Source organism: Lasioglossum baleicum, chromosome 2 (assembly GCF_051020765.1).
Source record: "Lasioglossum baleicum chromosome 2, iyLasBale1, whole genome shotgun sequence".
In the NCBI taxonomy this organism is placed as follows: Eukaryota; Metazoa; Arthropoda; class Insecta; order Hymenoptera; family Halictidae; genus Lasioglossum; species Lasioglossum baleicum.
In genome coordinates, this window is record NC_134930.1 from 14220332 (window position 1) to 14244589 (window position 24258).

The following is a 24258-nucleotide window of genomic DNA, read 5'->3' on the forward strand; positions in this document are numbered from 1 at the left end:
CAAATTTTTATAACAAACATAGTTTAGTTGAATTGTTTATTTTAAGCAATTCACCAGCATCAAACATTCATCCTCATTCATCACCACTATCAACACCTACTAACATGTACGAACACATATCAACATGAATCAGCAACTATCAACTGCTATCAATATCTATCTATGTATATTTATCAACATACATCCACATTTATCAACATTTATCAACATACATCAACATCTATCAATATTTATCAACATACATCAACATGTATGAACACAATGAACAGCCATCAACATTGTTGGACATTCTTTTAAGGATTCTTGCTTCTAAAGAACGTACAAATTTTTATAACAAACATGGTTTAGTTCAATTGTTTATTTCTAGCAATCCACCAGCATCAACATCCATCCTCATTCATCACTCCTATCAACACCTATTAACATGCATCAACACATATCAACATGAATCAGCAACTATCAACTTCTATCAACATCTATCTATGTACATATATTTATCAACATCCATCAACATACATCAACATCTACGAACAGCTATCCACATCTGTCAATATCCATAAAAATTGATATCTATCAATATCTAACGTTGCCCATCAGTATGTTCATCAGTGTCTCTATCAGCACCTATCAATTACTCATCAATATTTAACGTAGTCCACGAATATCTATCCGCTTTCTGGCAATAGTAGATGCCGACACAGAAGTTGTCTACGCGAATTGCAAAAAATTTTGCGACCATACATTCTGTTTTAAAACAATGTTAATTAATTCATTTAAGCTTTTCAGAATATAAAATTTCACCTGGCTGTTTCCGTTGTAAATGCATAATCGACAAGTATAGTAATTCCGAAAGCACTCGCTCAAAGTAGCAGAGAAACTGTGCAGGATACGTGACCACAAGAATCAAGTTGGCAATTAATTATTCGATGCAACCTCTGTCACGGAAACGAACCGTCTGTCTATCGAACGAGCGGTTGGATCGGTGTAAATCTCGTCTAAAAATTGTGTCAATTGGCGTACCGCCAGCAGGCGTAAGGCATTCAGGCAGCAAGGCAGCGGGACAGCTTCCAGCAGCGCGGATATTCCGATAAGATCAGCGGAATCCCTCGATGCTAGATAAGGCGCATCAAAACTGGCATTTACGCCGGTGGCCGGCCACCGCGGGATGACAATCAATTACACCGCAGAGCCGCCTCTCTTGGACATACAGGAAATATTTATCGACATAATTAAAAATCAACTGTTGGCTCGGTAACAACCGTTAAGGCGTCTCGGGGGAATAAATAAACGCGATTACCATTTTATGACGATCGTGATCAGAAATCGCCCCCGGTACGATTCCCAACGTATTGTAGTCAGCCGGAATCGGGAGAAAGCTGGATAAAATTCGTATCTCTGCTAATTATACGTTATTAATTACTAGACTGCCGATTTTATGCATTTATGATAAAAATGAGTTGCTCACTTGTAAAATAGAGATAACATTTAATGAATTTAAAAATTCAGTTATATTACTTTCAACTAGATACGATTATTTGCATAAAAATCCGTATTTTTGTCTTACGCAATCGAAACTTTGCTAATTCATTTAGGAAACGATTTTAAATATCATCAGCATGATCTACAAAGAAAATGGTTGACAAGGACGCAAAGATGATAGATAGCATAAATTGATAAATCTTGATACAGGTTGTCTCAGCTGAAGGAGGCCACCTAAATATCTCCTTTATTTTTAATGACACAAAAGATATTTATGGCATAATTTAAATGGTATCGAAGGAGGAATATCATAGAAGAACAATTTCTTTTGTCCGGTTATTTTCTCATAGTTTTTCCAAGGTCACCGTTATTTTTTTATCGAGAAAACTTATGTTTTTTTATTCCATCTTATAGCGGCTGAAAAAATACATTTGAATATGCTTAAGTCATTAACAAGATGGAACGAAACAAAATAAGTTTTCCCGATAAAAAATAACGATGACCTTGAAAAAACTATGAAAAAATAACCGGACAAATAAAAATTGTTCTTCTATGATATTCCTGCTTCGATAGCATTTAAATTATGCCATAAATATCTTTTCGTGCTATTAAAAATAAAGGAGGTATTTAGGCGGCCTCCATCAGCTGAGACACCCTGTAGATATTCTGGTCGAATCTTTAAATTCATAATGTGTCTCATTTAATCAATAGCTGCAGCAACGTGTAACGTGAATTATTCAGTCAATAGCCGACTCGACATAATCAGAATTATAGAATTAATAATCGATTGCTTTACACGAATTATTGATTCAGCAATCTATTGGAAAAATAAATCGTTTCGCAAGTATAATAATCGGATCAAAACCCAAATGATTGAATGAGTAATTCCAGTATTTAACTGATTCGAGCAGAATGCTCTGCAATAAATATTAAAGCGGGCAACGATACACGAGTAAGTCTCTGTCAATAAAGGCGTTTCATCAAAAATCGTATGTATTTTAAATCGCGTGACGTTAAATCCGACGATATACAAGATAATACAAGCTCCCGATATAATAAACGGCGGAGCGGAATCCCCTGAATAATGTTGATGATGTTTTATCGTTATACAGAGATTTTATCGACGTGTTGCCGTCGAGAGGTTTTCAAAACTGAAACTCACCTCTGACGTTAGCTCGATGGAGACGGGCTTCGGGGACGATGTTCACGACAACGATCAACGTTTGGAGCATCAGCGTGCAGAGCATGGTGGTGGCTAAACCGGAAGTGCACCTTGCAATATTATGTACGCGGCCAGCCAACAGGTCGACGGGAGTCCGCCCTTTTCACCTGCAATAAACACAGAGGAACGTTTTTTCAGGTGATTTTCATCTTTTTACGATTTATCAGTCGACTTGCAATTTATTTTGCGAAATAATATTTTTTGGTCACACCAGATCTATTGGATATTTCAGGGAAGATTATATTTATTGCATGCCGAATTCGAATTGTAAATGGTTGAAACGTTCGAATTTGTGTAATGAAATGTATTTTATTACGTGTATTTTCAGTAAATTTTCGTCCCAATGAATTTCAAAATATATTAGCACGCTGCAGAACCTTCGTCGAAATTTATTTTTGGATAAACATTACGCGTGGCAACAATAATATAATATACTGTTATAAGCGAAAATAGGGGGAACAACATTTGTGCTTACACATTAACTTATGATTTAATTGAAGCGCCTCGCTCTCTTCGGATGTTGTTTAAACGATCATAACGTTATTAAAAAATACACTGTTGCGTTTGGAAGAGTCCAAAGAATTATTCCACGTAAAAATCATTTCCGTTGTTTCATTGATTGAAGCAGGATAAAATTCTTCGACTGAAAAATCGAGCTGTGCTTCTTCAAGCTTAATCATCTCCACTAGGTTGACCACCCTGTAGATGTACTATCGTCTATTTTCATTTAGAGTCGCGTTTCATTGGACGTCCTTTAAGCGGGAACGGCAACCGGAGAAAACACGCGAGACTAAATGGTTCGCGTACACGATATTTTCGTATTGTCAGATACCGTGTGCGGCTTGTTACCGGAGGTTTTCATGGTCGGGTAAGTAACGGTCGGTAGTTATGGTAATCGGATTTGGTCGGACCGCGGCGCAGCCCCATGATTGGAGCTGACAACCGTACTGACCCTTTCTCATAGTTTCTCGCCGAATGCTCGGATTTACCGTCTCCTATGATTTACACGTGCTTCCCGGAATTATTATTCTTGGGGCTGTCGCGCCAGTGAAATTCAACGTTAACGAATCGCCCGGGAACCGTCAAAGCTACCGCGGCTACCGTTGAAACCACCTCCGTCTATTGGATACCCGCTATACTACTGCAGAATTTGACGAAACGCTCATGTATTCGAGTAGTAAATACTCAGCCCCTCAGGCTTGCCAAAATATCCCCTCATTCTCGCCGCTTCGGTTCATTTGCACGAAGAAAAACGTCTGTATGTCACTTGGCGTAAGCAGATCCGCCAGATTAAGTTATTTAAGTTTTAATTTTAATTAAGTTATCCGCCAAATTACTCTGACGCGTCACCATTAGTGGGAAGAGTGCAAAGACGGGCTCCGCCGCTCAGCTGGGCGAGGGGCGCAGCGGTAAGGGGCTGGGTTCCCTGTTCCCGCAAAATATGGCAACCCTGCTTCTGTCCTCACTCCACCTCAGTGTCGCCAGATCGAGGAAATCGAGGGGAATATATTTTACCCCCAGTCTGCTGACTAGACAGCGGATCTTCATGCAAAATAAAAACTTTTTACCTGAGTTGCAACAAGCTGGAATGAAGTAGACATTTATTTTCTTTCTTAATATGTTTAATAGGTCTAAAATAATATAACACTATTTTTAAATTGTTCCGATGTTTTTACTGTTTTAAATTACACCTACTCATTGTTGTTATAAATGCATAAAATCCGTTGTCTACTGATAACTATACTAATGCGTGATCAGTCTACGGTGTTAGTGTGGGATGTGGAGTATGCTCATGGCGCTGGAATGGAATAGTGGAAGGGGAAAAGGAGGAGTGGAAAAATCGACCAGTTTTGGTCGATTCTGGCGGCACTGATTTACCTTCCCCTTCTACAACACTATTCTCCCACGCTTTCGCCCGGTCACGTGACGCGTTTCGTCTCTGTCACAGTGTCACGTGACTAATTTGGTACTGGCAGAATCTGGCATCTCTGACGAATCTAGGCGCAAAAACATGTCAGCATAGGACTGTATTTCTTCGTTTAACCTCTTGCACTATAATATAAATTCACTTCAACCACATTAATCACTCTAATATTGTCATTTGCATCAATGTCGACCGACAGAAATTGAATTTTTATAAAATATCACTCGACAGAGAGGAGAATTTTTATAAAGTCGCGTCAATTATCGATTTAGAAACTTGAATTTGGTCTCAAGCGACGAGAGAGAAGCTTCCTGATCACACTTATTCTCATTTGTATGAATTTCCACCGCTTAAAATTCAATAAAAATTGAATCCTCATAAAATCGTGTCAATTATAAGAAATAGAAAGGAATTGCAAAAGAACTAAACGGAATAGAAACTTGAATTTGGTCTCAAGCGACGAGAGAGAAGCTTCCTGATCACACTTATTCTCATTTGTATGAATTTCCACCGCTTACAATGAAATAAAAATTGATTTCTTAAAAAATCGTGTCGTTTATCGAATACAAAGAAATTGCAAGAGAACTAAAGGAAGCTTGAATTTGATCTGGACGAAATCATCCCGCTGAAACCCGGTTTCGCCGGTAAGTGTCCGTAGCGTTTAGCCTCGGTCGAGTAAGCCGTTGTTTAACGAACAAACGTGGTCGGTATCTGATGCGGCCACTTAGGGACGCGACGCTGGGCCCTGGAATATTTATAAGAGAGGCGCGGGTTTTAAAGGCTCGGCTGTCCGGATTGAGTTGTCGCGCGTGTAATATGCCACACAGGACGAGGACATCGCCGGAGATTAACGACACGAGCACCGCGCGCTCGCCGAGAGCTGATCAGGCGAACGCGCGCGTCCCGAGTCGAGAACCCGGGCTCGCGTGCACGCCGCAAATCGCCAACAATCGCTATCTCTCGCCCCGATGTTTCGCCGTTCATTAATAATTTACACCGAGGAGCTTCGTACGCTCCGGAGAAAACATTCCGCGCGCTCCTTTTTTCACGGACCGGTCGGCTCGTCCCGCGAGGATACGTGACGCGAAACCTATTTCGTTTGCTTCCATTTGCTGCCGCGACCAGTCCGAAATTACTCCGAGGATCTGCACTCGTTTCGCAAGTCCGTTCTGTGGAGAAGCTTCGTCGCGGAATTTCATTTGACTTTTCGAGAATTGCTCGATGTCTCCAACAATCATGTGCCAATAAAGTAAATGCATAGTACATACGTTGTTGGTGATGCATTGTATAAACGCATGCGGATCTTACTATTTTATAGAATGAATCTTAACCCTTAGCAGCCGAGGGGTGACTCAGAGCTACCACTAAAAATTCCTGTACCATTATTCATAATATATGGTTTACATCAATCTCTTTTACCACCAAGGGCATCATTAAATATTATAAATTAATTAGAAGGCCGCAATAGAAAAAAGCACATTTTTTTATTAACATTGCTGTTACACACACAAAATAACGTACGTACTGAATACGGCTGAAATACGCCTAATTGTACATAACACATCGGGAAATCGGTCGACAGATAAATAATTGTAAAAATGTGGAATTACAACATCCATAGGTTTTTGTTTCAATACGGAATCACACTGCATTTCGATTAATTCTAGTTGTACAGGTATGCACTCCAAATTCACCCTTCTGCAAGTCAATTTCACCTTTATGTAAATCAATTTCACGTTTTGCAACTCAATTTCGCCCTTCTGCAAATTAATTTCATCCTTTTGCAAATCAAATTCAACCTTTTGCAAATAAAGTATTTTTAGGTTAACTTTTTGTAAAAAAAAGTCAGATCAAATGTAAATTAATTGTTAAGAAATTCAAAATTTTATTTACTGCAAATATCAAATATTTATTTAAAAGTAATTACCAATTCATTAACTTTGTATATGCGAAAACTGTGTGTGGATATGTATATTCATTGAAGCCATTTTCTGATTAATAAATGTTGGAAATGAAAGTACATATTTATTGATGCGTATTGAGTATTGAGTCTTCCCTCGCAGTAATGACTCCGTTCACGTGTGTCTAAATAAATATCTAATTTAATCGAAATAAATAAGTAATTAATTTTACATATTCTGAATGGGTGAAATTGATTTGCGAAAGGTTGAATTCGATTTGCAAAAGGGTGAAATTGAATTGCAGAAGGGTGAAATTGATTTACAGACGGCTGAATCGACTAGCAAAAGGGTGAAATTGATTTACAGAAAGGTGGATTGACTTGCAAACGGGTGAATTTGGAGTGTAGAACCTATAAATTGTCATCAACAGTTTGAAAGTTTTTGGTCGGGCCGCAGACTACTTATCGACGGGCCGCGTGTTTGACATGCCTGGCTTACATTATTAAATATGTTGGTTCCTAATCAATTACTACACGTTTATAATAAGTGTTGTATGAGGTATTACATAAATTTCATATTCACAAAATGAAAAAAATCATATACATACAATGGAATTATTATTAAAATAACTTCGACTGCAAAGGGTTACTTCGAGACATAATGGACCCGTTCCTGCTGAAAAACTGTAGGTCCCTTCTCTGTGATCTTTTTGTACGGACTGTAAAACATGTGTAAACTAATTTTTATGCATTGTAGAATTTCTACTAAAATATTAGAAAAGAATGGAAACAACGATAACGAAATGTATTCTTTCTTCGATCTTGCTTCGACAAAATAATTGACGAGAGTCGGGACGTGGGTGAAGATTTGTTGCTGGTTCGCTGGTTGAAATGCGGTAGATCGAAATGTATGCGTCGAATTCAAAGCGATCGCGACTGATCGAAATTAATTTGGCGATGCGGAGGGCACGATAGACGTCTATCCAATCTAGGATAGAAAAATCTGGAAAACCGGCGTTACTCGTTCGATTTGAAGAGGAGATTCGGGCAAATAGGAGGCGGGCGTATTCAATCGGTGAATGGAACAGCGGGAATGTAATGAAAATCGTGGCTGGACCTCGATGCGAGCCCGCGCCCGCGTCCGGGCATTATATTCGCGAATTACGATACAATTTCTGGTCAAACGTTTGTTTTGAAATGGCAGAGGGACCAATTGGATATTGCCCACGGCGAAACCGATAATGTATCGATAATTGCGCGGGGGAAGCTGAGAAATAGAAATGGCCCGTGGACGTTGTTCACGACTGAGGACCGGGCAACGGGCTCTAGTTTACAATCGTGTGCTCGTGCAATCCCAACAGCCGGTCGCGAATGCGATTATTATAGTGTGTTCCACCAACGTTGTACGTCTGAAATATCTCCGCTAGGTTTGTTAGTTTCCGATTGGTTTTGTTGTATCGACGCGCGTAGTCGATTGTCCGACCAGGTTTCGCGGCGAGAATAATTGGACTAATAATGTTCAGTATCTTGGAAATGGCATAGCAATGTTGACATTCTTACTCGAAGAAACAAGACTGATCTCTATGTGTCCTCTGAGCATCCATCTATCAAGAAACCATTATTATTATTAGACTGCGGATTTTATGGAGGAACTGAGAAAATGAAATTTAGGAATATTATCTTCAACTCTCTCTCTAGAAATTTTTTAAAGGAGAATATTTTTATCTGGCTCCTGTCTCTTGAAAACAGATCATTTTTATTCTGCATAAAACTCCGCAGTCTAATTGATATACAGGGTGTCTCAAAATTCCTTCAACATCCGGAAATGAGAGGTTCCTGAGATCATTTGATGCAATATTTTCCTTTGCAGAAATGCTGTCCGCGGCTTTGTTAAGGAGTTATTAACGAAACACCACGGACCAATCGGAGCGCGACCTACACGCGTTTTGGCACGGTCGGCCAATTGAGTTGTTGGCGCGCCAGGCCAACAGATTGGTCCGTGGTTTTTCGTTAATAACTCCTTAACAAAGCCGCGGACGCCATTTCTGCAAAGGAAAATGTTGCTTCCGATGATCTCAGGAATCTCCCATTTCCGGATGTTGAAGGAATTTTGAGACACCCTGTATTACGAATGATGAAATCCAAATAGAACGTAATTTTCGGTTGTTTGATAATAATTGTCAATGTATTGACTTTTTCCATTTCCGTAAGAACGGCTATGGTCCCAGGCTATTTTACCGAACAATGCTTTGAACAATGCTTCGAACAAACAAGCGAGCAGAACCTAATCGCGTACCAAGATTGATGAAGCAATTAGAAAGCCCATCGACTTAAACGTTTAACTGTACAGGACACGGAAAGAATCGAGGTAATAGGAAATGGAAGGTGGCAGGATCCATTGGAAAAATAACACGTGGGAAGTCGACGATCTGTCGAAGATGGCGACGGTGCATGGTAATTTAACATGCGACTCTGTCTGAGAGAGAGGAAATCATTTCCATTCCTGCTCATTTATAATTACTAGACTGCGGATTTTATGCATTTATGATAAAAATGGCTACGCAAAATTTAAAGCAGTGGTCAATAAAGAATTTAAGGACGTCAGTGTATTAGTTTCAGTTTAATAAGAGATAACTAAATGATGAGAGAAATTTTTGTTTGGCACCTGTGTCTTGCAAACAACGCAAACATTTTTTATTTTGCATAAAGATCCACAGTATAATAATTACTGTCTACTTAGTTCAACAAGAATTAGAATAATATATTGGGAGTCATGTTATGCAATATATTAAGGATCATATTAAGAAGTACATTATGCATTTATAACAACAATGAGTAACTGCAATTTTACACAGTGTAAAGCTTGAAAGAATTAAATAGCATCAATATATTACTGTCGACCTAGAAAAATTATTAAAGAAAGGAAAGTATTGTGAAGTGGTTCCTGTATGTTATAACAAATGCAGACAGTTATTATTTTGCATAAAGATCCGCAGTCTAATGATCATATTAATTAATATGTTAAGGACTATATCAATTAAAATGCAAGGAGATTGAAAGACTACACAGTCCATTTCTACACGTTCAGCTGACCAATTAAAAGTGTCTCTTTCGACAGACAAGTTTATGATAAAAATTAGATGGAATAGAAAGAACAGTGGAAAAATTTCCAACCCACTAGAAATTATTAATGAAAGACATAAATAATGTAGCTTCTGCATAAAAATCCGCCACTGATAAGCAGTGAATAAGAACATGAACTAGCTCTACGTTATTGGTTCGAAGCACTGTGACACAACTCAGAATGTATTGGCGTGTGAATCCTGATGGAGTTAGGTTGCAACGGTTGCGAAAGTGAGACGATTGAAATAGATCGTTTGATTAAAAATGTTCGTTTTTTAAATTTGAGCTCAGGTGAAACCGCATTTTAAAGCAACGCGACGCCGCGAAGAAACAGTCCGGCGAGTGAGCGGCACCGGAAACGCGTTCATATGCGAAATGCGAATAAATGTTGCAGCGCGTGGGTAAGCGCGTGCGAAAACGCGTATTATGCTATACATACAGAATATAACGTGCAGGCTTCTCTCGAGGGAGAAGGTGCGAACGCGAAATGACCAACGAACTCGTTCGAACGGGATCTACTCCTACGAATACCGTATCCGTATCCGAGGCTCGCCTCCGACTAATTCGCTGATGTTAATGGCAGTTAATTGACAGGCTACCGAGACACTGTCGCGTTACACCAGACCGGAACGGTATTGTGCAATTAGGATATATGTGGAATGTCGGCCGGAAACTTTCCAACCGCTCCTCCCCTCTTCCAACAATATTTATCAATGTTTACCATTAAACATATTAAGAAAGAAGATAATATTTCAATCCATCAATCAGTCTTTTCTCTATTTATTAATTTTTGTACACTTTAGTTTTTCTTCTTCCTTTAAATCCTAGGGTGTGCAAAAATTAATAAACAGAGGAAAGACTGACCGAGAGGTTGAAATATTATTACTGGGCACAATAAAAATTTTATAACAAACTGGAACGAAATAAAAATTTATTTTCTTTCTTAACATGTTTAGTGGGTTGAAAAGAATATAATAATTCTAAATTCTTCGAATGTTTTTACTGTTGTAAATTATATCTGCTCATTGCACTATTTAATCTGACATTCAAAGTTGAATAATCTTTCCTACAGAAAATGAATAAGCAAAATAGTGAAATAACTAACTGATCTTTTAACTTTGATCGTCATCCATAACACCGATAAGAATCGTGAAAATCGTGAGAACCGATGACGCATCGTGCGCAGTATGCAGGACGCACAGTGAGCGCATCCCTCGCGTGTGTCGGCCGGTAAAAAACGTGAGCAACCTAACCATTTTCATTCAGGGCCGTCCGGGGCTCGTTTCTCGGTGCATAATAAAGATGTCCGGCGAAGATGAACGCGGGACTTTAATTAATATCGATGAAACGCAAGAAGAGTACGCGGTCACAGGGCTGCTGCACCGTTGCTGCAGCGAGCCGCGGTGCACAACGGTGCGCAACGGTGCAGCGATGCATCGGTGCATCGGTGCTCGGGGCGATGATAATGAAGCCACTCCGGCGTCGGACTACAATCGCGATTCCGCACTTTATAATCCTCCTTTCAACGGGCTCGATCAACTTCTTCGCATGCTGCGATCTCTCCAGGAATTTTTTTTCTCTTTTCTCCTCTCTCTTTCCGTTTATCCTTTTTTCTCTTTCTCTTGGTTTTTAATCCACGCGTCGCGCACGGTCGTTCTTCACCAGCGTTTTCCCGGTTCTGCCACCGCTGTCACGACTTCCGCCTTGTTCCCACTTCATCCCCCCCGGCTACTCGTACTTCGCTGGAAACGGACTTCAAATTCATTTACACGAGAGGAATTTGCATTGCGGCTCGGAGATGCGGAGCACTGTGGTCAGTTTCACCGAAAATGTGCGGAAATTCGGTTGTATGTTGTTCGCTGGAGGTGGACTAGTGTTGCGGTTTTTTCTTGAATCCGTAGAATTTGATTTTTCGGATACTTTCCTAGTGGAATCGAAAACTCGCCTGGTAGAGAATGTTTTATTTTAGAGACGAAATTTTTTAGTTTGAGCAGACACTGTTAAATTCGTTTCTAGTGTAGACAACAATTGCAGAATTTCGCGCTGCTCTGGAAGCTTATAGAAAGACTTCTTATAATAATAGCATTGACGAAAATGTCCTGCCACAATTAAAAAGAAAATGAAGGAAAGCATTCGCTGAGAACAATCAACAAATATTTCGTTTGCTTTCGTTGGTTTATGAATTATACAAGGAGGTAAGACTTATTTGGTCCACCCTATACATCAGTTTCAGCTCACTAGAATCATTGAACACTAAACCTACCGAGCCTTAAAAGTAACTGGTACCCGTGGTCCCTTACAAAAATGATAAGATTGATTTTATTTAGACTTTGTGCAGCTCCTATTGTAAAGCTCCACTAAAGATATCTATACAATCATTTCTTATCAAATTATTTTAATTATATTGGGAGTACAAATAAGTCGTTTGAAATTAGATAGCGCAACCAGTTATGGTGGCTAGTGTCATCAACCAGTGATGGTAGGCCTAGTGTTAAGGAAGAAAGAAGATTATACTTTGCTCCCATGCCTTATAAACAATGCAAACAATTGCAATTCTGCATAAAGGTCCCCAATCTAATAATAACGAACGATTAGAAGAGTGTACAATTTTACTATACATTTAAAAATTTGGCCTTCTGTCCGGGATCTTTCGGTGAGTTTCGTCACCGTACTCTGTCGACAGTATTATGTCTGGAGGGATCGAGAGCTATAGCGTTTGCCCGGGGTCCCAAGGAGTGCATCTCGATAGCAGTGTACGGGGGCGACCGTGTTGTCAGGTAAATATTCAGGTGTGATTTATGCGAGGTATGCGGGCACGAAGAGCGCTGGGCGACGCTTAGTGTTTGAAGCTTGACGCGCGACGGCCGAGGCGCCGCCGCTGCCAGCCGCGACTCATTGTTTCTCCTGTGATGGATCGAAGTGGAACAGAGTTGTTATTTACGTTTTCAAATTAATCACGACCACTCGCTGTCTCCTCCGTCCCCGGTACCCGGAATGTCGTGACGCCCCTTTTCGTCGGGGATGTGCCGCGCCTCTTCTTTCTTCCACAAAAAGATACTCCGCGCGGTGCAAACACGACTACCATTGACTCTCGGAGCGACATACTGCCAGTCTCGTAATTGATGGCAGACATTTTAAATCAGAATAATAGTTTTTCAGCCAAGCTGGATGGATTCGTTTACTGGACGATCTGAAATGAAAACTTTGGAAGAAGGGCGTTTAATCTGAATACGATAAGAACGATTGAAAAAAGTTGCAAAAAGTGGCACTATTTTTTTGTAATTCGAGATATACAGAATTTTTCCAAAATTTTCTGTCCCAAAAATGTTCAAAGTCGATCGTAAGAAATAGAAGTTCGATGAAAATGTACCTCTTCTTTCAAAGATTTTAATAAATCGAAAATAAAATAACGATATTCTTCAATTCTTCCAATGTATTCACAATTTTGTTTCTATAAATGCATAAAATCCGCAGTCTAGTAGTTACAATCTTAATTTTCAAGCCGTGTGCAATATAAGAATTGATTTATTCTGATTTAAAATGTGTACCATTAATTATGCGACTGACTGCATATACAATGCAAATAACGTGGACTCGGAATAAATTCTATTTTGTCAGTTTTCGAAAGCGAAAGAGAGAAATTTCTATATGAATGTGGCATGGAGAAAATTCGAATGTTTATAGTGGGAGAAACAGAGATCGTCGATTGCATCTACGAAAATGAAACTACTTCATTTTGTCTCCAGTAGTCCGCTGTGCAATTTCCCGTGGAACGCCAAGAGAGAGAAAGAAGAAGATAGAAAGAGAGACGGTAATGGTTTTGCAAATCCGCGAGTAGCGAATTTCGAGGGCCGAAATTATTTTCGGAGCGGAAGCGTTATTCTCGTCGGTAAGTGGTTCGTTTTCGCGGCGCGGCGAGCTCGATCACCCATTAAGATATAACGCACGAAATTCGCATGTATAATTTATGCGATGTTTATCGCGCTTACGTAGACAATTATTTCAAGCAGTGAGCACGTTAGCCGGAAACGTAACGAAACGAATTTTCTGCGCCGTGTTTACTGCTTACCGGCCACTCCAACACCTCTCTCCCCCGCTTCTCCCCCACTCACGCCACCCCCTCCTCACGGGAACGATAATTAATCAATTTACCGGTGCACTCCTTTTCTCTATTAACACGTCATGCATTTTAAATGACTCCGGCGTGGTACGTGCCTCGGGCTCCGTGCCATTTTTCCCGCGGAACCGTTTAAACGCAGTTTCTTTTGCAACGGATCCAGATGCCACTCGCGAAACAAATGTCCCCGCGAATCATTTAAATGCGGACGAGCTCGCTGGATTTTCCTCCGCGAAGAAAGCTAATTTCTCCGTGATACCGGTCAACGTGGTGTGACGTATTTTACGCTATTTACTTCGCACTCGCAGCTCATTACCAAGCTTATATGTATTAACTTGCCGTGTTATTGTTGTATGCGTCAAAACTTGTGATCTTGCTGATCTTGCTGAAATTTTGTATTCACACCTGCTTCCGATGACAATAAAAGTAGAAAATAAAATACATATTATTAAAAAAAAATTTTTTAAAACCACGTTTATAGTAAAATGCAGTAAAAAGGAGAAAATAATTTTTTTCCTGGTTGTCTATAAAATACCGAATCCAGTTAAATGATTAATAATATTTTTCCCCAAAATTTTAAGCAATTAGTTCAAAATTTCTTCTGTTATAATATTAGTGTCGGAATAAATAGAAAAATTTAATATAAATTTCAAAAAAAAAGCTTGGAGCGCCCACGAAGATTACGTCAATATAGTTTAGCGCTCCACGCTTTTATTTTTATAGTCACTAACGTCATGATTTTATTTAAATTTATATTAAATTTTTCTATCTATTCCGACACTAATTTTATGACGGAAGAAATTTTGAACTAATTGTTTAAAATTTTGGGGAAAAATATTATTAATCATTTAACTGGTTTCGGTATTTTATGGAGAACCAGGAAAAAAATTATTTCCTCCTTTTTAGTGCGTGGTTTTCAAAAAGTCTTTTTTATATTTTATCTAAACAAAATAATCACTGGACTGAATACGAAATTACAGCTTTATGTGGAATAAAAGTTCATTGAGTGGAAATTTATTTCCGTGGTGAGTTATTTGTTTTAAACATCGTATATTTATATTTGTCATAATGATAAAGTGATAAATAGACCCCGGATTTTATGCATTTATAACAAAAATGAGCGAATGCAATTTAAAACGGTGAAAATACTGAAGACTCTTAGAGCATTAATATATTATTATCACCACATTAAAATTATTAATGAAGAATGTAAAATATTCTGCTCCTGCGTCTTGCAATTGATGCACACAAACTTTTTATTTCGCATAAACATCCGGAGTCTAGTAATAAATTATAACATCGTGTGATTTGTTGTCAAATTTTCTACAACGTTCAATAACATTTTCGACTCCGCCCTTCCAGCCTACATTTGTTCGCCTCAAATGTGATTTTATAATTATCTAAGAAGTCCATAACAACGTTTCTGTTAGTTAATAAAACCACGCAAAAATGTTCAACGATCTTGTGCAAATATTGGCGAGCTGAATAAATTTGTGTTACAAGCGTCATCTGACTCGTTCTATATTTATCGCAAATTATGAGAGTTGGATTACGACTAATTTATAGGTAACGGCGGCGATTTATTATTTCCAAGAAACACACACCGGCGAGTCTGCTCGATGGAACCCGTCGGAGTCTCAATTAGAACATTATTGGCTATAAAATAACATTTTAACGGCAGCCGCGCGGTCGGTCGGTCGTCGCCGCGTGGAGAACGTTAAAACTTCAGCGAACAGAGACTCGGGGCCACTTGAAAAACCATCCCGTAAATGTTTAAAGCGTTGTAAAAGTCTAGAAGAAAGTTCGTATTGCTAATTAGAAGAGCCGATAGCGATCGAGGACAGGAGAGAAAATTGTCGAAGGGATGGCACAGCGTTACAACGGGTAACGATAATTTCGAAACAAGTACACAGTATGTTCTGGGGTATTACAGAACGTCCAAAGGTCCCATCTTAACGATGAAATAATTGCTTAAGGTCCCCTCTTATATTCGGATCCGGGCTCCGGTCGTTAACTGCGCCCCGTGATTCGTTCCACACGGATTTGATATGCAACTCGACTCGCGGTTGACGAGGACCGCCCTGTCCGACTCGCTTTCACGTTGTTATTACCGTGTAACAGCGTAACGACGCGAGGAAAGCGTCCCGTTCGCGTCGATTAGTCCGACGGGATACGATAATTAACGGGTTCTTCCGCCGAACAAGACATTAACCTATTTAACGGACGAAATCGGCTCTGGCAGCGTCCGAAGATTTATCTCGGCGACGGTCACCCGTGACCGTAACCGTCGGCACGGGAGAAAAATGATTCTGGCCGAGCTTCTCGAGAATAACAGGCGACTGCAGTGGAGCTAATAAGAGGAAAACGGTGCAATTGGAAATTCCGGTGACGGTCACCGGTGACCGTCCGCACAAACCGGAAAGAAATCACGTAATCGAAACTTCCAATGACGATTACCAGTAATCATGAAGGACGAACGCACAAATATCGTTCGAACGAAATCTCACCGACTGCACTGCTGCACCAGTAAGGGAAAAGTCATGAAATAGAAAATCACATTGATATCAGTGACGTCGACATCATTAACTCTCTCGTTTCTCGACATTATACAGTGGGTGTAAAAAGTATTCATACGCTCTTTAAAATAGAATAACTTATTTATAATTGTAACGACCTGATTTTTTATAGTTAATTAGAAGTATTGGTTTACGAAATGATATGCAAAAAAGATTTTCCAAAAATTATCATTTACAAGGTTACATGCGACAATAAATAAGGCATTTTTTAAAACATTTTTATTTGGGTCCTTAAAGAAAATTTAAAATATGTTAGGTTGGGGAAAAAGAAATCCATCATTTCTCCGCTTGAGATAACGTAAAAATAATGGATTTCTTTTTCCCAAACCTAATATATGATTTGTAGTGTATGGTAGTTACACACATGCTGAAAATATCATCAAAATCGATTAACATACACACGAGCTACAAGCGGTTAAAAATGGTAAAAATCGTAGTTTTACATGACTTTTGATCAGTTTTTGCTTAAAATGAACCGTCCACCGATTTCGATGAAATTTTCAGTATGTGTACAACTAACATAGATCTACAAATCATATATATTTTAAATTTTCTCTTTAAGGGCCCAAATAAAAAAGTTTTAAAAAATGCCTTTTTTATTTTTGCATGTAACCTGGTAAATGATAAATTTGGAAAATCTTTTTTGCACATCATTTCGTAAACCAATGCTTCTAACTGATTATACAAAATCAGGTCGTTTGGTGCAATTATAAAAAAGTTATTCACCCACTGTATAAATGTCGGCTACCTGCGACCGTCACTGTACAAACAACAATAATCATACTTTTGAAAATCACATCGACGTCAGTGTCATGAACAACATACACCTAATTTCAACAGGTGTCTCGATGCCGGTCACCGGTGACCGCTGCTGCCCAAGTAATACAATAATCGCACTAGTAAAAATCATATCCTCGCGTCAGTGTATCCATGAACGAAGGAAGAACAATTTTACCGGAGAGAAATATGTATAAGCGTAGAAGAACACTGTGAAATCATGCGCGAATAGTTCGCCGTACGTTCCACCGTCATTTCGTTGCATCTGTTCGCTGGCCCGAAGATTTATGGAAGTTCGACGAGCCAGAACAAACTCGGCGAACGCTTTAACTTTTGCGCGAAAGTTCGTTCGAGGGCGTCCGTACTCCAATTAACGTTCCGGGTTTGGAGTTGAGGAGTCTTGCGAACGCATTCCGCCTGCATCGAAGAATTCCAGGCATCTCGGACTTCGGGATACACCGACGGGAGTCGAGAGTATCGTTTTCTCGTAATAATTCCGCGATGTTTAAGCGTGCAACACCGGACGGGAGACCACCGGTAATTGCTCTGTGGGCCATCGGTATGGCTCCGGTGAGACCAATGAAGCGACGGCTTGATAATCTCGTGTTGATTATGCGTTTATGCGCGATTGTGCGCGTGGTAATACTTCACCCTTGACCTTGCCACTTCTTTTACGGCTATTTTACAGCTATTAGAACTTTTAACGTTCTGATGACATGGTGTGACTGATGAATGGGTAGGTGCAATATAAAACAATGAACAGATTCGTCGATTTCAAGAATGTCAACATGTTTAAATTATTCACGAGGGCAACAAATGTTAATGTAGCTTCTGTACCTTGTAATTGGTGCACAAAGACTTTTCATAATGATCCGATTTCCTTGGGAAATAGGGGTTACTAAATCTATTATATTAGGTAGGAAAGAAAGTTCTTACGGTTTTTGTTATTTTGATTTTATAATGAAAACTGCAAGAACTTTCTTTCCAACCTAATAAATTGAATAAATAGTTTTTGTAATAGAAAGGTATTGATAGGAGATATGTGGAGTTTTCTTCGGCTCTAACAGAAATGAACACTAATCCTACCGAGCTCTAAAAGCGATTAAAATGTTTTAGCTTACAAGAAAGACAAAATTCTATTTATTTAGATTTCGTGCAATTTCTGAATCAATTTCCAGATAAGTAACTTCATAATTTTAATAATTGTGAAATGAAAAATATAAGATCGGTCATTTGACCGGCAGTGATGGGTTTAGTGTCAATAATTAATACGTACAGAGTGGTCCAAAAGTCGTCAGACAATTTCTAACGCCCGTACGAACGTCTGAATTTGCAATCTCCTCGAAACGAAAAAGCACGTTCACTTTGTGGTTATTTAAAATGGTAGAATGAGCACAATACGATGTACAGAGGATTCCGCACTTTTGTCCGACAGTGTCCTCTTGCACGTTTGAAAAATAGGTTACTTTTGCGTGTAATAAAATGTTATAGCCGCGTAGGTAATTCTAAGGGAGAGGAACGCTGGTAGCGAATCGTGTTAAGCGGCCGGTTAGAAAATTCGCTCGCGGAATTAATTGGCCTCCGTTCGAGGAGCGGAGGAGGAGGGTACGGGTTGCCTCGGCAATTGCAAATGGATCTATAAAAGCGTAAACGTTTGACGTTTAATCGTAATGGCGGATATCAAGGGGAACTGGCGAGAGCACGACATGACAGTCGGATGGGTGCGCGTCGCTCGTTAAACACGGAGCACGTTGATTATTGGGCGTGCACGTCTTGTCATAAGCCATCCTTTTTCCCCCGGTACGATGCGAACAGAACAGAACAGAGCAGAGTCGATTTCCGAGCGATCAGAAAGCAAGTCGAAAGAGTCACTATGTCGGTGGTCTGTTGCTCCCGGTGTTCTCGCGTTACAGCTTCGAAGAATGTCATTAACTTCGCGTTCTGGAAACCGATCGGAACACCGGGGACTTACCGAACAGATCGGGAACACGTGTCGTCGTCGTCGTCGTCGTCCTCGTCCTCGTGGACAAAGCTCGCTACTCTTTCTGCGTTTCGCGACCGTCGTAAATTCGTTTAAGAGTTTAAGGCATCGTTAATAGGATGCCTGTGTCGAGAGTTAATGTCGCGACTCGATCGACTGGGTTCTTGATATTTCTTTCGCTCGGAAATGGCTGTGCCGAGCCGAGTGGATCGATCATTGATTCAGCTGTATGCTATTCTGCAAGTAATGAGTTCTTCTATTTTGTTTCAATACAGACCTCGTCGGGGACCTACGTGCGCTGTGCTGACTCTGAAGAATATTTCACAATTTATTACAGAAGATCAGATTATTAGCAAATTGTTCAGAAAATTATTGTAACATCTGTCGTACAACATAAGTAAGTACATGTACAAACAATGATCATCTTTTCGTCGAAGCATTTATTAGTTTATACAAGCTTCCATTGCACACTAGTCGAGAACGAAACTTTCCTCGGCGCTTTTTGGCATTTTCTCACGTCCAGGATTTTCCACCAAAAAATTTGAAAAAATTCTGTAAGATGTACCTCGGTAGGTGCAATGTGCCTGATTTAAAAAAAAAATATGTCTACCAGCAGTTTCGTAAAGTAAATTCAGTGAAAATCGATGATCGTTCCTTATCAAGGTACAGAGGGTTGAAATTTGATGTAGAACGTTTTCGCTGGTCACGATCGAAGGATTTCCACCGAGGAAAGTTATAGAGTTATGTAAAACTATGGCATGATGTGTGGTATGCTGTCCAGAGGATAGGAGGAGGTCCGACGGTATTTTCGAGCGCAAAGAGTAATAATTGAAACGTCTATCCGTAACGGATCAATTACTTTCTTCCCCTGAATGGCGAGCTCGTTAACCCCTTGTCCACCCGTAGCCGGTCCCACGGTCCTTTGCGTAATTCTCGGGTAACGAGGCAATTTTGTCCTCTAATTACTAAATAAGCAACCAGGCAACAGAGAGGTTAGAGTCGACGCGCGACGGCAGGTGCTCCCGACGAGATTAATCCGGCGCACGCGGCGCGCCGAAAACTGATCTACCTTCCACAAAAGAATATTCATGATCTTTCATCTATCGATCGTTTTCCGATTTCTTAGTAACACTTACAAATTAATGGGAACCAACATTTCCGATTCCCCTATTCAAACCTCTACTTCTCACTTTGTACTATTTGCATTAAAATATTCACTGAGTTGTAGAGTGCCCTTCATCTACATCTGGCCCGGCCAACCGAAATGGTTTCACGGGCCACTTTGATGACGCGTAACGTTACAGCTGGCCGCACTTTAGGTAAACATGCTTTTAAAAAAAATGTAATACAAATACAAAATTAATAAAACTTTATTGTTATACTATGATTCCAATATAATTAACTCTCGAGTCTTAATTAATGAGAGATATTTGTTTATCCTTTCTTTCACTTAATTTTTGTAAATCTATATTTCTGTTCGACGTTGCACATCTTTTGTTAGCTGGTTCTCTAAATTGGCATCAGTTAATGAAGCATGTGATATGAACTCTTTGTTAATTTCATCTTCGAAATAAACGTGTTTCACAAACATATGTGGATCCAAAAGCACTTACAACTCGTATCTTAAGTTGGAATATCTCTCGGTTGTAATATAAGTATTGTAGAAATTAGTTTTTGATGTGGACGCAAAAGTTTGTTTCATTTCATTGCTGCACTGTAACTCAATTATATCGAAGATATCAGATATAGAACTGGAGTTCGTAGTCGCACTTGCGCATTATAACAATGACACTTCATTTGTTGAATATTTTTTGTATACATACAACGAGAAACAAAAGTTTTAATAGAAGTATAAAATGGCCCGGCGGGCCGCGTATTGGCCAGGCCTGATCTACATTGACTATCGTATAAACATTTAGAAGTAAGTACAGCGTGACTATAATGTATTATATAAAAATTTTGAAATTACTAAAATCTGCTGCTACGTTAATTTTATTCACACGAAGTACCGTATGGAGATTTAGAAATTAATTCGTTGTACTACACACTGCAAATTTCATTTATACTAGCTCGCGTTAATGTATTTCATGCTACACACAGTAATCTCCATTTACGTAGAATAGAACATTGCACGAAAATTTCGAAATTAATGCAGTTTGCCGTATCGCATTATCCTTTACTTGTCCACTGTCACTAGCACAGCGATGCTGGGGACTTTTCCGATTAATTGTTTCGCTGCGTTCAACAACCGAATTTAAATGAATAACCGTGGACCGGGCACGACCATCGCTAAAACGGTCGAATTAGATAATTCGGAGCCATAGAAACACTGTGTCAACCAGAGAGAGAAATTATTAACGTGACGAGGTTCGCCAAGCGAGCAGTACAATCAAGAGAAGTTCGTTTACGAGGAGCGAAGCCTCGTGTGTTCGTATACCTACAATAATATCGCGCTATCCGACGGTTGCGAATGATTTAAATAACAATGTGCTTCCACGTTGGTATAATAGCCGATCATTTTGTGGATCCGCATCTCGCCGAATCCGATTAATAATATTTTGTACGCGTTATACGCCCCTAACAATGGCAATTACACTGAAGTGCTGTTTCATTGGGGCCGAGGATAATTATGATTTACTCCCGGTAAAATTACGGTAAATACGATTTACGGGGCGAGCTTCCGTCCAGTTTTCAACGGGACAATTCAATCCGATCGCGATGCGTGCTCGCCCGTTACATACGATATCCTGGTCAAAGGAACTCCGAAGGATCCTCTGAAGTCACGGTAAAAAAGTTTGGACACTTCACTGCAAGGGAACGAAGTTGTTGCTTGCGTGGTTTCGAAATTTTCCTTCGTAGTTGGAATACATGCTTCTGCATTTTTTCATAATTCTTGAAGATTGTTAGCGAAATTTTGTCACTGGAATAACGTTCGAAGAGCTATTTCTGCATAATTATTAATAATTGTGGAGGACATTGGTAATTATTAAAGATATTTTTGCATGTTGTTCCTGCATTTTTCGATGATATTTTTTAATAATCGTTGAGAAATTAACGCGGAAGAACTTCTGGCTAATTCTGCATTTTCTATGATAATTTGTTCATATTCATTTCTAATAATTATTCGGGAAATAGCTGCACGTTTCAATTTAAAATTTTACATTTCTACATTTACCGACGCCAGTTCTAATTATAATTTTCCGTGATTATTGCAGAAATTGAATAGTACAGCTACTGTTATATTTTCCAAATACACTTTTAATTAGAATTTTCATTCGTTTTCACAATCTACGCAGACCATATTTATTTTGCATAAAGTCTTTACACAATCTCAATAATCGTAAATTAACACGTCATTTTCACGCGTCCTGTACGCCCAATCATTGTCATCATAAATTAACGAAATCCGCAGTCTACAATTCAACTACACACGAACAGCCTCTAGGTCAGTACACGTACAATACATACCCATGAATCGCGTGGTCCAGATATCAACACGTGGTCCTTCACAGTTTGTTCCGTCGCGTTTCACAACAATAACCCCGAAACACCTGCACGCACGTTCTCCAGAGAAACGGTCCCGCGGATGCAACACCGGCGGAGTACAACAAACAACAGGCGCACACGCGTGTCCCGGTGGGCCCGTACAGCTCTCCTCTCCTCTCCGCCACTCTCTCTCTCTCTCTCTGAATCTCAGTCCCTGGTGTCCGCGGTACGGGTGTCGAGCCCGCACGGGTTCATCGCCGAAACGGTCTCCGCTTTTTCGCCGGAAGCCCGGCTTCCCTTGATCTGGATCGGCCACAAAACCGAACGTAGCCGGGAGAGGGGGACCCGGGCCCGGGCCCGTTTCCTCTCGTGGGGGAGGGTCCTACTCCTGTAGAAGTGGGGGGTAGCCGCGCTTGGGCCCACCGCGATGTTCACCGATAGTGGGGGGAGCTGGTCGAGTGGGGAAAGCGCGGGGACGTTGGGGTGGGAAACTCGGAAGCGCGTCTAGGGGAAAACCGTCGTCGGTTCGGGGAAAAAGGGGGAGAGCGATCGGGGTCCTGGAGGGGCGGAGAGGGGCCCGCGAAGAGGATCCTCGGGAGAGGGGGCCGGGGCCGGGCCGGGGAGAGGGGGAAGTGAGAAATGACGGAACATGGATGACGAGGCCGCGGAGAAGAAGTCGTGGGCACGATTGCCGTCACAACACTAGCTGCCCGGCACGATCCTCCTCTCTGACTTGTTCCCTCGGCTTGCCCTCTCCTCTGTGGTCCGTCCAACGAGAGTCAGTGTGAGATCAGCTCCGTCTCTTTTTCTAACTGTCTTTGTAACTTCGATTCTGTCGCACTCGAGCGAATGCATTTGTTTACCTTTACTGACTCGATTCCTTCGACTACGGTCGTCCCTCTCTCTCTCTTCCTCCAGTTCACTGGCGATTCGCGACCTCTTCGATGCGCGAGCGTGAACGAGATTATGCGATTCTGGCCTCCGCTTGCCTCTCTTTTCCGCCTTCTCTCCGGTATACTGATCTCGGTGGTTCCCTCCTACCTTGCACGGACGCAAAAGCACGCCGGAGAACCGAGACAGGGCAATCTACTAGGTAAGACTAGTTCCTCCAGTCGTGGACCCGTTTTCTGTGCGGCCACTCTCCCTCCAGCGTTCTGCGGTCTTTTTCACTCGTCTCGCCCCTGAGGAAACAGAGAACGATGCGGAGGAAGAGAGAAAGAGAGGGAGGTTGCTCTTTGATAGCTGGTGTGAGTTTCTGCGGTCTCTGTTCGACGAACCGAGATCTTTCGGTGTGTTGAACAGCCGCCTCCTCGATCATTCCGCTTTTGAATCGCCTTAACGTGGCGCCTCCTGCGAAAGGAGTTGCCTCGTCTTTGTCGGTGGCTTTTCGGCAGTCGAGACTGTCTCGCGTTCTCAAAGAATTGTGGTTTGGAGATGAGAGAATGCGCTGGAAATTTTATTTTTTTTTTCAGTTTAATGGTATTGCGGAGTTAGTGAGCATTTCATCTATTCATATTTGCTTAACTTGAGAAATGGTACTTTTCTTGGTTTATTTCTGGGATACTTTATGCTATTTCGATTGTATGTATTTTTTGGAGCATGGTATACAGTGCAAAAATCATATTTCTCAATTTTAACGCTGTCCTGTTTTCTTTTTTCTCGGAACTATCCAA

The 24258-nt window shown here is 40.5% G+C and overlaps 1 protein-coding gene across 2 annotated transcripts in view; it reads right to left on the bottom strand.

Moving 5' to 3' along the window:
- Positions 1-23679, bottom strand: part of LOC143220542 (A disintegrin and metalloproteinase with thrombospondin motifs 7) — a 123957-nt gene extending 100278 nt beyond the window's left edge. Inside the window, exons 1-2 of one of the 2 annotated variants that reach the window (XM_076446167.1) lie at positions 22568-23679; positions 2642-2808 (exon numbers count right to left, since the gene is read on the bottom strand). In XM_076446167.1, coding sequence (XP_076302282.1) covers positions 2642-2726 — 85 coding nt within the window. In that variant the 5' untranslated portion in view covers positions 2727-2808; positions 22568-23679. The remainder of the gene's footprint in view (positions 1-2641; positions 2809-22567) is intronic. The other variant, XM_076446174.1, reaches the window with a different exon arrangement.
- Between the last annotated feature and the right edge of the window lie 579 nt (positions 23680-24258).